The following is a 15,739-nucleotide window of genomic DNA, read 5'->3' on the forward strand; positions in this document are numbered from 1 at the left end:
GTGGAGGCAGGGCAGGAAATCCCAAGGCAGGCTGGAACTCTTAGATACAAACTGAGATTGCTGTCTACAGATAGAATTTCTTCTCTTAGGGAACCTCAGTTCTGGTCTTAAGGCCCTTCAACTGATTGAATCAGGCCTTCCCAGATTATTTAAAATAATATCTTTCAAAGTCATCTGATTATGGACTTTATTTTTTTAAATGTTTTCTTTTTTTTTTTTTCTGAGAGAGAGAGAGACAGTGTAAGCAGGAGAGGGTCAGAGAGAGAGAGGGAGACACAGAATCTGAAACAGGCTCCAGGCTCTGAGCTAACTATCAGCACAGAGCCCACTGCGGGGCTTGAACCCACGAACCAAGAGATCATGACCTGAGCTGGAGTAGGATGCTTAACCAACTGAGCCCACCCAGGCACCCCTGATTATGGACTTTAATCACAGCTATAAAATATCTTCACAGCAACGCTGCTGCTGTAAGCTAGTGGTGGGCAGCTCAAAGTCCCCCCTTCTCTGACACCACCTTACAAATTACTCTCTCAATAAAATGACTGAGAAATGACATCAAACCAGTAGCAGTGTCCAGATGGTCTTGATCATGGTGTTCGTGCCATTCTGAAGCTCACTTTAGGGTGCCAAGGGTATGACCACCCTCATCTACCTCATCTCCCTTTGTTTTATGGCCCTTTAGTACAATCTTGCTTCCCTGGCGGCCAGGCCATTGACAGTTCCACATTGCCCATTCTCATAGTCATGGCTGTTTGACATTCTGCAATTATCTAAAGAGGAGCTATTAAGGAAGCAGATGACAGGATCTTAGAGCATGTGACTCTTGAGCTCAAGGTCATAAATTCAAGCCCCACATTGGGAGTAGAGATTAGTTACCAGAAAAGAAAAAAGAAAAGAAAAAATATAATTAGATGGATTACAGGATCTTGGTGGACTATATCTCTTCATGGAATCTAGAGAAGCTCAGAGAAAATGTTGTCTCTTTAAGCCTGCCTCAAAGGTGTACATGTGCTTCCCCGCTTCCCCCAAGAACTATATTTCATAATATTATCCCCATATCAATCCCCATTGCTGTTTTGGACCCACCACATAGAGTTGTGCAGGTTGCATAGAGATATACATGATAATCCCACTTTATGTGACAGTGATGTGAAGGAAGGGACATTAGCAGGCAACAAGACCTGTTGTTTGTCTCTACAACTTTAGATGGTAACTTGGAAGGTCTTTGTGATCGTTTATGTCCGTCACTATGTCTGGCACTCCATTATTATGTTGCGCGTGCGTGCGCACGTGCGCGCGCACACACACACACACACACACACACACACAGAGAACATGAATCATATGGGAGTCTTCCCCAAACTTTTTGTAGCCAAATGACTAAAGGTGTTTTGTCACCTCCGGAGGTGAATTTTATTCTTTATAAATTGTTCCCAAGATTTCATTAGTTTCCCTGTAACATCTGATTTTTAACTGACAGGTCACAGATTAGATCTACTGGGGTTCTAATTGTTTCCTATATGAATAGAAACCAGTGACAACTTCCCACCCCATCCTACTTCATTTCTTTTTGCCAAATTCTTGTTTGCCATTACTTGTTCTCTTTGCCAAATTCTCTTTTCTCCTCATAGGAGACAGGATTAAAAACAACATTTCACACCTTCCAGGAAAAGGGTTGAGTTATCTCTCGCAAAAAGTGCTCTACCGCTGGCAGATTTGGAAACAAAGGATCAGTGAATTAACTGGGAGTCAGGAGTGTGTCATGAATCTGCAAGGAGTTTGTCCCCAGTATTTAGAAGGAGATGTTTCCCTGTGTGAGGAGTGGGCGGGAGTGTCTCTTCAGATTTCTGAAAATGACAACTATGTAATAAAGGCCATTAATCTAGAAAATCAAGATGGCACCACATGGAAAGGCCTGACACAAGCCCTTACACCCGAGTCTTGGAAGGGAGCCCACATAATGACTGAGCCCTAGAATTCTCAAGGACCATATGAGAGAATTCACATGGAACAGAAAAACTGTATGGATGTGCTCAGTGTGATGACGGCATCAGTCAGACATCATGTGAAAATGGTGGTTCCCAAGAATGTAAAGCAGAGGAGCCCTGTAGATGCACTGACTGTGGGAAACACTTGGCTGTGAAGTCAACAGTCAAACAACATAACGCGGTCCCTGTGGTACCACAACCTGTCAAATGGAATGACTATGAGTTGGGCTGTGTAGATGTTGCAGAACCTCCTGTCCATCCCAGCACTCATACAGAACAGTCTTGTAGATGTGACCAGTGTGGAAAAGACTTCAGTCAGAGCTCAGATCTTACTGTTCATTATAAAACTCATTCAGATGACAAAGCTTACGAATATCAAAAGTGGGCTGAGGGCTGCAAGCAGAGCTCAGACCCTCCCAGATATCAGAAGGGCCCCTCCGGAGACAGACCCTACAGATATCCTGAATGTGGCAAGGTCTTCAGGCGCAGCTTGTCTCTTCACAACCACCACTGAGTCCACATGGGCAGATGCCCCACAGATGTGATGTGTGTGGGAAGAGGTTCGGATTTAGGTTACTTCTTTGTATTCATCAGGGAGTGTACACAGGGAAAAAACCCTACAAATGTGAGGAGTGTGGGAAGGGCTTTGATCAGAGCTCCAATCTTCTTGTCCACCAGAGAGTCCACACCAGAGAGAAGCCCTACAAATGCAGTGAGTGTGGCAAATGCTTCAGTTCAAGCTCTGTTCTTCAAGTCCACCGGAGGCTGCACACAGGGGAGAAGCCTTACTGGTGTGGCGAGTATGGAAAGGGCTTCAGCCAAAGCACACATCTTCACATTCACCAGAGAGTCCACACAGGGGAGAAGCCCTACATGTGCAACGTGTGCGGAAAGGCTTTTGCATACAGTTCAGTTCTTCACACTCATCAGAGTTCACCCGGGAGAAAAGCCTTATACATGTGACGTGTGCAGTAAAGACTTCAGTTACAGCTCATACTTTTACTTACATCAGAGATCATACCAGGGAGAAACCATATAAATGCAATGAGTGTGGTAAGGGCTTCAGTCAGAATTCAGATCTTCATGTGCATCTCAGGGTACACACAGGAGTGAGGCCCTACAAGTGTAAAGAATGTGGTAAGGGCTTCAGTCATAACTCATATCTTCTTGCTCACCAGAGAGTGCATATAGATGAGATACACTATATGTGTCATGAGCAAGGCTAGGGCTTTAGTTAATAGCTCAGACCTTCTTACTCATCAAAGACTGTGCAAGAGGATAGAAACATTCTCAATGTAGTAAGTCAGGGTTCAATCAGGAAAACAAGCAAGTCCATGCACTGAAGGTGACAGAGGCATCCTCGGCCATTGGGAGGGCTGGGGCAGCAAAGGACAGGGACGTTGCCACCCATGATGTCATCCTGAGGCACTGAAGCAGGGGTTCTTAAGAGCATTCCAGAGAACTACTCTGGATCTCAAGAATGTCTGCAAAACTTCCATCAACTGTTGCATGCCACAGGCAAAGTAAGTGATAACTCACAGATGGACGGTTTGTGGCAGTGACAATAATTAGAGATCAAATTTCCATGAGTGGATATGCCCAGGGAGGAAATTAGAATTGAGATGAGTACAGTGAGGACTTCAGGCCAGCCAAAATCTGTAGTGTTTTTTTTTTTTAAAGAGAGTACCTGCTAGAAAGATACTCAAAATGAGTGCTCAGAAATGAAACCCATGTTATTATTCGGGTGAGAATAGTACTCCATTCTCAAGTTTTCAAATCTAGTAGATTTTTACACAGGAAGAGGCTCTATAGAAGTGATGTTTTACGGACGTGGTTATGTGTCCATCTTGCTGGTTCCATTTCTTGGCCACATAAAGAGACTTTCATTTCCCAGAAATCCTTGCAGTTAAGAGCTGGCCCATGTGATAGAGTTCCAGGGAACAGAGCATGAGCAAAAGTGATATAAGCCACTTCCAGGGCTGGCCCTTACAAGCATCTGGTGATGTCCTTCAGGCATCTTTCCCATCAACATCATCTTGGAGGCTGTTCCAGGCTGGATTGGTGGAAGGTGGCTATTTGATCTGTGTTGGGCTTTTTTGGGGTGGGGGCTAATAAACAGACATTTTTCTTTTATTAAAAAAATTTAATGTTTATTTTTTAAAGAGTGAGAGAGAGAGAGAGACAGAGCCTGAGTGAGGGAGGGGCAGAGAGAGGGAAACACAGAATCCAAAGCAGGCTCCAGGCTCTGAGCTGTCAGCACAGAGCCCAACAGGGCTCAAACTCACAGACCGTGAGATAGTGACCTGAGCCAAAGTCTGACATTTAACAGACCAAGCAACCCAGGTACCCCATAATTAGACATTTGGTGTGTTGTACTACTGACATTTTGACAATTTGTTTGCTGCTACTATTGCCCAGAGAGATTTAACACCAACACATTTTGTAGTTATTGGAGTTCATAGAAGAAAGCAACTTTATAATTCAGAGTTTAGAACTTTTAAATCTTTAAGGCTGTATGCGGCAGTGCAGGTATCAAAAATGGTATGGATAGGACTTCAGTGAGAATCTTCATTCACTGGTGGCTACATAAAAAAAGAAATGTTCCAGATAACGTGCATGTGGTAAAGCTTTACCAAAAGTGCAATCTATAGACATAAGAAATCTCGTGCAGTAGGGAAACTCTGTAATGTGTAATGATGAGAAAAGCTTGTCAGCTTACTCTTTAAGTGCAATAAGAAATTAACCAGACTAGATGTCCTGCAAGTAGTCTTAATAAAGTTAATTCAGTAAAACTAATATTTACTGAAGTGACTGACAACTTACAGAAGGCCAAGAATGTTCATTGTCAGAAGCTAGCACCACCGCTTCTCGACAGTCTTGTTTAATAGTGGGGTTTTAGAAGGTTCTAGTTTGGTCATGTTCCTTCCACAATTGTGATTTAGTTTGAGGTTATAGATGGATTTGGGAGGAAGAGATATAGAGTAAAACCTTGGTTTGTGAGCATAATTCGTTCTGGAAACATGCTTGTATTCCAAAGCACTTGTATATCAAAGCAAATTTCCCCATGAGAAATAATGGAAATTCATTTGTACCGTGTTTTATTTCTTCTTTTTCTTACATTAGAGTTTCCTACTAGTTATGGTTTTTACATGGAACAGCCATTCAACTGCAAATAAAACCAACCCTGAAGTGTTGCTTTCTTACCAATTCAGATGAGCAACGGTGAAAGATTGATACAACTCAATGTCAATAATGGAGTGGAAAAACTAGCCGTTAGTGGGGGAAAAATACAGGTGCAACATTTCTGTAGAGGATTTTGTCTATATGTATCAAAGGGTATAATGTGCATTGTCTTTGAGCTAATAATTCCGCTTCTCAGAATTTATCTTTAGGGTGTAGTTGTACAAGAGGGAAAAGATGGTTTCAGAAGGGAACATATTTCAAGAATATTTACAATAATTAAAAAAACTGTAAGCAATGTGGAGTTACATGAATAAGAGATTGAGTAAGTTATGGTTCCCCATAACATGAAACAAAATATCACCATTAGAAATGATGTAGACCTATGCAAATTTCCACATACTTTTTCAAGAAAAAAAATCAAGTTGCAAAAATCATTACAGGATGACCTCTGACTGATACACGAGTTTGAGACCACAGAGTAGCACTGGGAGTGGTCCCCTCCACTACTCTACACTTTACTTTTCAGCATTATTTCAAGGGTTGTTTGGACTCTTTAACCCAGGAGGGGATATGTATAACAGAAAATGCTCTCCTCAAATTATTTTCTCTTCTTTATATTCAGATTCTTGCAGAAACAATTTTGTCACTAAACATTCACAAATCCTTATACGATGTTTTCCCATAATGGGTTATAAGTAGAGGTCAAGATAAAGAGGGTGGACTGTTTGGAGAAAAAAGTCTGGTGAATGATTGTGAGATTTTGCTTTAGAAGATGCTGCCAGAGACGGAGGGCAATGGACTTGACCTATGGCTAGGTGGCTGCTGTAGTATATAGCTCCTTGAATGAGTAATTACTGCAAATGGACCAGCAGGAAAGCCAGCTGTCTTCCCACTGTGTGGCTTTTCTTCGTGTCTCTCTGCTGATTATGCTATGTTTTAGGCTAATCCTTGGTTTCCTGGCCCTTATCCTATATGTCTCTCTACGTAACCCAACATTTACAGACCAGTAGCTGGGACTTTGAAAGGGCAATGATTGCAGTTGAGTCTAGAGGCAGTGTGCCAGTTTATTGCCTTTCAGCTCCATATTCATCCTTCAATACATACTCTGTGATAATGAAAGAAATTTCTCTGAGGATTTCTCCTTTGCAGTAAACACAATATTAAGGGTTCTCATCAGAGGGCATTGGAAGGAGACAGCAGGAGGAAGGGGTCTGTCTTTTGCTGTTTGTAGCAGCTGCATGGTCAGTCAGCAGTGTGTGTGTGAAGACATCTCATACTCTGCACTATCCACACACTCATAATGTACAGTCCCTTGATGATCTTGCAGCTCTAGGCCATTGATCACATTCCCATGGACCTCTGGATGTGGACCCTGCACATTCCAGGCCTTCTACCCACACAGGCACACCCATTCCCTATGTCCATCCATGAATGTGGCCACTGGCTATGGCTCATCTGTTTCCCAAATGGATACCATCTGTACCCTTCTTCATTCTGCATGCCCATGCATTCTACCACTAGTCGCAACTCGCCTACAAACCACCCACACCCTAGAATGTTGCTTCCAACTGAACCAGCAACCAGGGACCACCACTGGCTCAGGCAAAACAGAAATCCCCTGCTGTCCAGTGGGTTACAGTGACCTTCTCTTCATAAAGTCTGAGGTTTGCTAAGTTTGTCTTTCCTTAGGTACGCTCAGATTGTACAACATATAGTTTAAAAATATTGTATAGTTACTTTTTTAAAGTTTAATCATTTGTAAATTAAATTTCCATTTAAATCACTGTGTGGTTTCTGTCTTCTTATTGGACCCAGACTGATCAGGTGACAACTGTAATTGCTGTTTCAGTGGGAGTTCTAAGGCCAAAGACTGCAGTGAGTTTTGGGTAATTCAACAGGGGTGAGGGAGAAAATATATGAAATATACTCTTTGACTGTCAGCTTTGGTCAAACATAAAGGGCTTGGAAGACTATAGCATCTATAGGCAAACTGGGAGACATGATATCTACCACCTCCAAAAGTTAACCTCTGTCTCTTTGGTTTGTTTTTTTTTTTTAATTATGATGTGTGTGTGTGTGTGTGTGTGTGTGTGTGTGTGTGTGTGTGTAGTATCATGAGGTATACCCTCATGCTAAAGAATGAAATTGGACCCTTCCTTACACCACTCACAAAAATAAATAGAAGTGGATTAAAGACTTAAATATAAAACCTGAAACCATAAAACTCCTAGAAGAAAACATAGGGGGAAAACTTCTTTAAATTGGTCTTGGCACTGATTTCTTGGATATGACACCAAAAGCACAATTAACAAAAGTGAAAGTAGACAAGTGAGACTGCATCAAACTAAAAACCTTCTGCCTAGGAAACAATCAAAAGAATGAAAAGGCAATCTATGGAATGGGAGAAAATACATGCAAAGCATATATCTGATAAGGGATTAATGTATAAAATGTAAAAGGAACTCCCAAAATTCAATAGCAAAAACAAACATAACAACCTGGTTTTAAAACGGACACAGGGCTTGAATAGACCCTTCTCAAAGAAGATGTACAAGTGTCCAACAGGTATATGAAAATATGCTCAATGTCACTAATCAGTGATATGTAAATCAAAGCCACAATAATATATCAACTCACACCAATGGGATGGCTATTATTAGAAAAAATAGATAACGAGTGTTGAAGATTTGGAGAAATTGGAACTCTTCTACACTGTTTGTGGGAGTTAAAATGGTGCAGCCTATATGGAAAACAGCAGTAGAAATTCCCCCCAAATTAAAAATGTAACTACAAAATGATCCTATTTGTGGATGTATACCACCAAATAATTGAAAACAGGATGAGATATCTGCAGTCCCATGTTCATTGCAGCACTTTTCCCAATAGCCAAGTTAAGAAACAACTCAAATGTCCCTCAACAGATACATGGATAAAGGAAATATGACATATAGGTACAATGGAATATTATTCAGCCTTAAGAGGAAGAATATCCTGCCATTTTTACATTTAGCTTTGTAAATAAAATTCTGAAAGAGTGACATCAGCAACATGGTAGAATAGGAGTTGTCTACAATTATTCCCCTCATAGAACATTGATTTTGACAACCACCCATGAACACGAGTACCTTCCTGGAAGTCCAGGCATCCAGCAAAGTTCAAGCACACCTTTGGGGCAAAAAAATAGACACTTTGAAGAGGGTAAGAGCAGTTTCACTTTACCCACAGCACTCCTCCCCCAAGGTGGCACAGCTTGGTGACAAGAGAAATCCTCTTGATTTTTCCCCTGGGGGAAAGTGAGTGTGTGAGTGAGCACCTGTCTCCCCCAACTGTGTAGGAGGCTGCCAAAGAAGTCCATTTCTTCTTCTCTTCACTCACAACATTAAGGTGATTTGGACAGTTGAGAGGTTGAGAGAGGCTAGGAGAACAGCAACCAGGGCTAAGAACTCACCAAAGGGATGCTACTAACCACTCTGCAGTTCATCCCACTAGTCCCTTTGTAGACATCATAGGAACCCTGCCCACTAGTCACTGGGAACACCTCAACTGTGGAGCCCCTTCCCAACTGGCTCACAGACCCTCCCCCACCCCAGTGCTCTGCATGTCTCACCCTGTCCCAAACATGTCAGTTGTTTGCTTACCTGGATGAAGAGTGTGAGACTTTGCAGATTACTAATGAGCACATGCAGAAAGCCAGCCCAAGCCTGTGACATTGGAAAAAAATCACAAATTTGAGCATTTCAGAGCATAGTCCTAGGGAAAACAAATGGGAGGCTCTCAGCACTGGACCTGGTTTCAAGGGATCAAGAGAAGATACATCTTAAGAACTCTCCCCCAAGAGAGAACAAAAGGTATGGAAGGGGCATATCCACGGACAGGTCTAAGAAAGCCTCAGAATCCCTAGTCAAACTGACTGGTGAAGTTACTTCTCTCCTGAACTCAGCCTTAAAAGACTGGAGGAGGTGTCTTCTTGAAATCCAAATCCAGAAATGCAAGACTCCAAAGAACACACACAAAAAACATCAAGGAAATATGACACCACCAATGAAACAATAGTTTTCCAATAACCAATCCCACAGAAAGGAGGTCTCAGAATTGCCTAACAAATAGTTCAAAATAAAATTGTTTATTTTAAGGAAGCTCAGCAACCTACCAGAGAACACAAATGAGCAACTCAATTAAATCAGGAAAACAGTATGTGAACAAAACTAGTAGTTCAGCAGAGAAATAGAAATAAAAAGAGACTTGAACACAATCTGGAGCTCAGGAATACGATGGGTGAAATGGGAAAAAAACACAATAGAGAGCATCAAAATGGACTTGGTCAAGCAGAGCAAAGAACCTGTGAACTTGAAGACAAGTCATTAGCCAGAGGGGAAAAATATCATATACTCTCACTTTTATGAGGAATCTAAAACAAAAAGCCAACTCAAGAAACAGAGAAAAGATTTGTTACCAGAGGCAAGGGATGAGGAATGGTTGAAATGGGTGGAGTAGTGCAAAATTAAAGCATCTAGTTATAAATTGAGTCCTGGGGATATAATATACAGCATGGTGACTATAGTTATACTGTATTGTATATTTGAAACTTGCTAAGCAAGTAGATCTTAACAGTTCCATTCACCAGAAAAAAATTGTAACTATGTGGGTAATGGATATTAACTAGATTTATCATGGTAATCCTTAACAATGTATCCATATATTGAACCATTATGTTGTGCACCTGAAACTAATATAATTTTGTCAGTTACATCTCAGTTTTTTAAATCTGAAAAAAAGTGAGTGAAAGATGGTCAATTACAATAGATTTATTTCTATGGCACTTTACTTTTTAAAATGTTCTATACATTATTTTGTTTTGCCAGTTTATTCAATATGCAAATGCAATTTATAGGCAACACATCATCAAAACCTAAATCAAAAAGTGTTGAATTATCTTGCTAAATTTGAACTTTTAACTCAGTATGAATTATATATAATTATCCCAATTATGCCTCAGAGGAGTCTGAATTAATGAGGCTTTGCTCTATCATAGCTATAATAGACCCGACAATTTTATGGCTGTCTTATATCCCAGATGCCACTTCCACCTACACATTAGTAATAAATACTGCCTCTTCATTCAGGAGATTTTGTCCAAACAGAGCATCCTACTTTAAAGAAATAAAATAGTGGCAATGCTGAAAGCTGATAAGGATTCGGAGAAACTGGAATTAGTATACATTTTTGTTAGGAATGTAAAATGGCATAGCCACTCTGGAAAAAAGTTTGGCAGTTCCTTAAAAAACTAAACATACTTACCACTCCAGCACTACACTCCTGAACATTTACCCCAATGAAATAAGATAATTTATGTACACACACATAAAAACCCCTGTACATTAATGTTCATATTTATTTACAATAGCAGTCAAAATGTTCCTCAATAGGTAAATATTTAAATGAGCCCTGGAACATCCACATTATGGAATACCACTAAAGAATGGACTGTCAATACATGCAACTATTTGGATGGATTTTGAAATCATTTTGCTGAGTGAAAAATGCTAACCTACTGTGTGATTCCAATTATATAACATTCTCAAATTATCAAATTACAGAGATGAACAACTGGAGTTGTGGCTTGATGCTGCCATCCACCATCACAAGAATATCTTATTGCATATTGCTAGCCTGGGAAAAGATCAGAATTCAAAGTATAGTTTCTACCAAATGGGTATTGCTTTCACACCATTGTAAGTTGGAAAATGTCTGTACTTATTAGGTGAACACCGGGCTGTATGGCTACTGTAGACTTTACTGCTTCCCATCGCATTAAAAATTCTTTTACTATGAAAAATCTTTGCTTATATCTTATCCTAATATATATGAAACTTCAAAACTGATATTACTAAATGTTCTTTTTTCTTTCATGGAGATAACATCCGTTATGTAGGAGATCGCATAGTCTGATTTGTGATAATGGTTTCCTTGTTTTAAGCCCCATCTGTTTTTACATATTTGCTGTTATTTCTTTTTGTTTTTCTCTCCAGAAGGAAACTTGTCCAGGACTTGAATTGGTTTAATTTAAGGGAATATGGTTTCTTATTCAAATACTTCCAATTCCTTCTATGAGGTATTCTTGCCCCCTACCTACCCCCAAATGACCCTGTATCCAACCTAGCCTTTAAATCAAAATTCTACTTTAAAGAAAATTTGGAAGTTTGGAGGAAAAAGTATGAGAAGGCCAATAGACAAATGCAGATTTCGATACCTAATTTGGCATCTTGATTCTACAACAGTTGAAGAAATGAAAAATGATGGCGGTGATGTGTGTTGGGGAGGGTACAGTTTTAGAATAAATGAGCTTCAGGTGAGATGATCAAATACAGTTAATCCATTTGGATATTGATGGGAATAAAGTAGTTGTAAAAAGTAATTTTCAATAAACAGGAACCCATACTGGGATACAAATTAGATAATATTAAGAATTGTTAATTATGTCTCATAAAGTAATGATTTTGTGGGTATATAATATCGTTATTTTTAAGTGATATATGTAGTATTTAGAAGGAAAGAACAATATCAAGCAGTAGCTTTAAAATACTTAAGAAAATAGTAAGTGAAGCCAGTGTGGCAAAAAAAAAAAAAATTTAAGTGTGGAATTTAAGGTATATATGCATTTGGTGTTTCAGGTTTCTATTTTCAATACTTTGGTATTATTGTTTCATTAAAAAAAAATGTCCCCCACCCCCNCGGCGGGAGAGTGAAGGGAGTTACTATTGTTAAACCAATAGTATAAGGCAATGTTGCTCGATATTTTGGAAAGAAGAGAGAAGAGGATGGGCACACCCATCAGTGGACAGTGTATGTCAAACCATATAGAAATGAGGATATGTCAGCATATGTGAAGAAAATCCAATTTAAATTACACGAAAGCTATGGCAATCCTCTAAGAGTTGTCACTAAGCCTCCATATGAAATTACTGAAACAAGATGGGGTGAGTTCGAAGTAATCATCAAAATATTTTTCATTGATCCTAATGAAAGACCTGTGACCCTCTGTCATTTATTAAAGCTGTTTCAGTCAGACACCAATGCAATGCTGGGAAAAAAAAGACAGTTGTTTCACAGTTCTATGATGAAATGATATTTCAGGACCCAACAGCAATGGTGCAACAATTATTAACAACATCTCGCCAGCTAACATTAGGAGCCTATAAGCATGAAACAGAATTTACAGAACTTGAAGTGAAAGCCAGAGAAAAATTAGAAGCTGCGAAAAAAAAAAAACAACAACAACAAACCAACAAGCTTTGAAATTGCAGAGCTTAAGGAGAGATTAAAGGCAAGTCGTGAAACTATAAATTGCTTAAAAAATGAAATCAGGAAACTTGAAGAAGATGATCAGACAAAAGAGATATAAACAGTTCTAAGAGAACTTGATAGTAAGCTAAGCTGAAAGTAAGATGGACTTTAAGGGAGAAATGGACCGCACATGCCATGGTGTTTCTTAGAGAAACGGCACATGTAGTTGTTGACCACAGATTTCTCAGCAATTGGGTCAAAGCATTTGTACTTTTTTTAGGCAGTCTTTAAGGAGATGAAATATATGTGTGTAATAAGAATGAATGTGATATGGCATTTTATCAACCCATTTTAGGGTAATTCTAATGAAGTTACGCACGATTTAAAATTTTTTTCGCTTTGTATGTGTATAGCTTATCCTTTTAACAGGCATCACAATTTCATTACGAAGTATAAGTTGTAAAAATTTTGTACTTCCCTGGTAGAATTAGTGGTAAATTAACATGTATATCTAATTTTTTAAGTTCTTAACTGTCCCCATCCTAATAACTCTTTTGTATCTGTTGTGCCCACTGCCCAGTAAGTACTCAATAAATGTAATTTATAGATCTTGAAAAGAAAATGTTTTCTGCCCAGAAAGAAAGCGATAACTACTACTTCCTGGCCTGATTTGTGCTTGGAATTTCTTATGGATTTTTGGCATCTTGAAATAAATACTTCATGCCAGATAGCACAGGCAGATGTAGATGAATACAAGCACAGGTAGAGAGGCAATCAAGTCAAACCAAGTCTGGCATCCTATACTCTTTAAGGATGAGGTACAATGAAGCACAGACCAAGTCCCTTTTAAAATCTTGTCTTTTGCTAAAAAATGTTAATTTTCTTTTCATATGGAAAGCTTCGCTTTTTTCCCCACGTCTAGTTCTTTCTTGAGAAAAAAATTACAAAGATAAAAAAAGTCAAACGCTAATAGCGCTGGAGAAACGGCTCAGGTAATATTTAATTAACCAAAAGAAATAAAGAGGGTAGGGAGGATCCTGGGAGGTGTAGTCGGAAGCACTTCCACACGCTCGGAAGGCGGGGCTGTAGCCCTAGACCGCGTTGGCATTCTGGGAAGTGTAGTCCAGAAGTTCCGTGCCGTAGACTACACTTCCTCTTCATCAGTGCGGGGTGTGCCTCTCACGTGTGATTCTGGGCTCTGGGAAGTGAGTCGCAGGAACTTCCGCTCCTGGGGAGGTTGCGGCCATTATTCCCCAGGTAGTGGTGAGAGTTGAGTCCCGGCAGCGACTCTATGCCTCCTTAGGCGAGGCACCAGTGGTGTCCCAGCCCTAGGCGTTAAGGGCGGAACGTGATGGCGGGTGGAGGACAAGGAGTAGAGGCATTTGCGTTTCCCTCTGTCAGGGCAGAGCTTCCTAGCGTTTGCGGGCGGATCTCAGTCCCAGCTTGGAGGCGGGCCAGGATTGCTCATCCCGGAATGATGGTTTCCTGGGTGCTGAGTTCCCCCAGCCCCCCTTGATTTCGCCAGTAAGCCTTGCCTCTTCCTAGCGTTGGGCAAGTTGAATGAGTTTACGTGGTGTAATTATAGTACTTACCTAGTGGGCTTGTGTGAGTTAAATGAGGTTAATACTTCTAAAACGCTGGAGAACAGTGTTGACTCAGAAAAGGTTGCTTCTGGTTACAGGTGTGCAGGGCTCTAGCCAAAGTAAATATAACAGTGAACAAGTCTGTATGAAAATTTTAGATTTCCCTGTGTGAAAAAGACACCATACATACATGTGTAGAAGATGTACGGTAGACTGACCTGAAAATGTTGACAACATATATGCTAGAAAGAGGCTTCATAATCTTAGGGATTAATAAGGTAATGAAACCCCAATAGAAATAATGGATATGAATACAAAGATGTGAGTAGACAAATTTTAGAAAGAAGGAATAGATATAGCAGGTAAAGATATGGGAATATTATTATTCATAAATAAACATTCTTAATGTTGTTTTCCACTGATTATGTCGTTCAAGGTTTTAAAAAATTGGTAATACCTAATATTAATGACGGTATGGAGAATCAGGGATACTTACACTTTCTTGGGAGAAGGGGAACATAGGGAAAACTTTTGGTAAGAAAACATTCTATTTTATTATAAAAAAATTTTAAATGTATATACTTTGGTGTTTCAGATTTCACTTCTTGAAATTCATCTAAGAGAAGCAGTTGGACAAGTAGGGTAAGATCTAGGAAAGAGAAGTTCTTTGCAGCATTCTTAATAGGAAAGAATCTAAAGGTCAGTGTGCATTGTTTGAAACCATTACCTGATATTTTAATTATTAATTCCATGGAATATCATGAGCCATGGAATGGAATAAAATTGATGATGAAAATAATAATAAAAGCTAACATTTACTAAGCACTTAGGTTCCAGGCCCTGTTTTGAATTCTTATCATGTATCTTTTTAAAGATTCTTTCTGTAACTATGATATAGATACCATTTACAGATGAGGAGATTGAATACCGAATGGTGGAGGAATTTGTCTGAGCAAGCTAATAAGATATGCAAACTTAGGATTCTAATGTGGCAGTCTGGCTCCAGAGACCATGCCCTTAACCTTGAAACTGAGTAGATGAATGTGCCATGTACCTTGAGAACACAAAGGACAAACTTCATGCCAGTCCTTAAAGAATGACTGATGTCCTGTTGCAATACAAAAGGTATATTATCTGGAGTTAGCATGTGCAATACAGGAGTGACAATTAACAAACACCATTGGGATGAAATTGATAAGAACTTTTATGGGGCACTTGGCGATGTCAATTAAATTACATTTGTGGTGTTAATTTGCATTTTCCTGATGACAAATGATGTTGAACAGTTTTATGTACTCATTGGCAATTTATGTATCTTCCATTTTGAAGTATCTTTAGAGATTTTTTGCCCTTTCTTATTGTTGGATTTCTTATTCCTGAGTTTTAGTTCAAGTACTATGAATGCACATCCTTTATCATGTCTATCTATTCAAATATTTTCTCCTACTGTGTGCATGTGTGGATTTGTTTTTTACATCCTTAAGGATTTCTTTTGGAGGGAAGAATATTTTAATTTTGAAGAACTCCAGTATATTAATATTTTAATTTATCATCAGTGCTTTTTGTATGTTATCTAAGAATCTTGGCCCATCCTAATGTCACAAGATTTTCTCCTGTGTTTTCCTCTAGAAGTTATATAATTTCAGCATTTTAAGTTTGAGTCTATTATCTATCTTTAATTAAATTTTGTGTATAGCATGC

At 39.3% G+C, this 15,739-nt stretch overlaps 1 protein-coding gene and 1 pseudogene across 1 annotated transcript; both read left to right on the top strand.

Moving 5' to 3' along the window:
* Positions 1-1,572: 1,572 nt before the first annotated feature.
* ZNF285 (zinc finger protein 285) lies at positions 1,573-4,681 on the top strand. Its single transcript, XM_077747487.1, is given in 6 exon segments — positions 1,573-2,014; positions 2,017-2,506; positions 2,509-2,914; positions 2,916-2,996; positions 2,998-3,223; positions 3,225-4,681. Coding segments are annotated over 6 exon segments (1,518 nt in total). The 5' UTR covers positions 1,573-1,762; the 3' UTR covers positions 3,288-4,681.
* A 6,786-nt stretch (positions 4,682-11,467) lies between these two features.
* On the top strand, positions 11,468-12,668 carry LOC144217612 (YEATS domain-containing protein 4 pseudogene; annotated as a pseudogene).
* The last annotated feature ends 3,071 nt before the right edge of the window (positions 12,669-15,739 follow it).

This window comes from Crocuta crocuta, unplaced genomic scaffold, assembly GCF_008692635.1.
Source record: "Crocuta crocuta isolate KB4526 unplaced genomic scaffold, BGI_CrCroc_1.0 scaffold334, whole genome shotgun sequence".
NCBI lineage: Eukaryota > Metazoa > Chordata > Mammalia > Carnivora > Hyaenidae > Crocuta > Crocuta crocuta.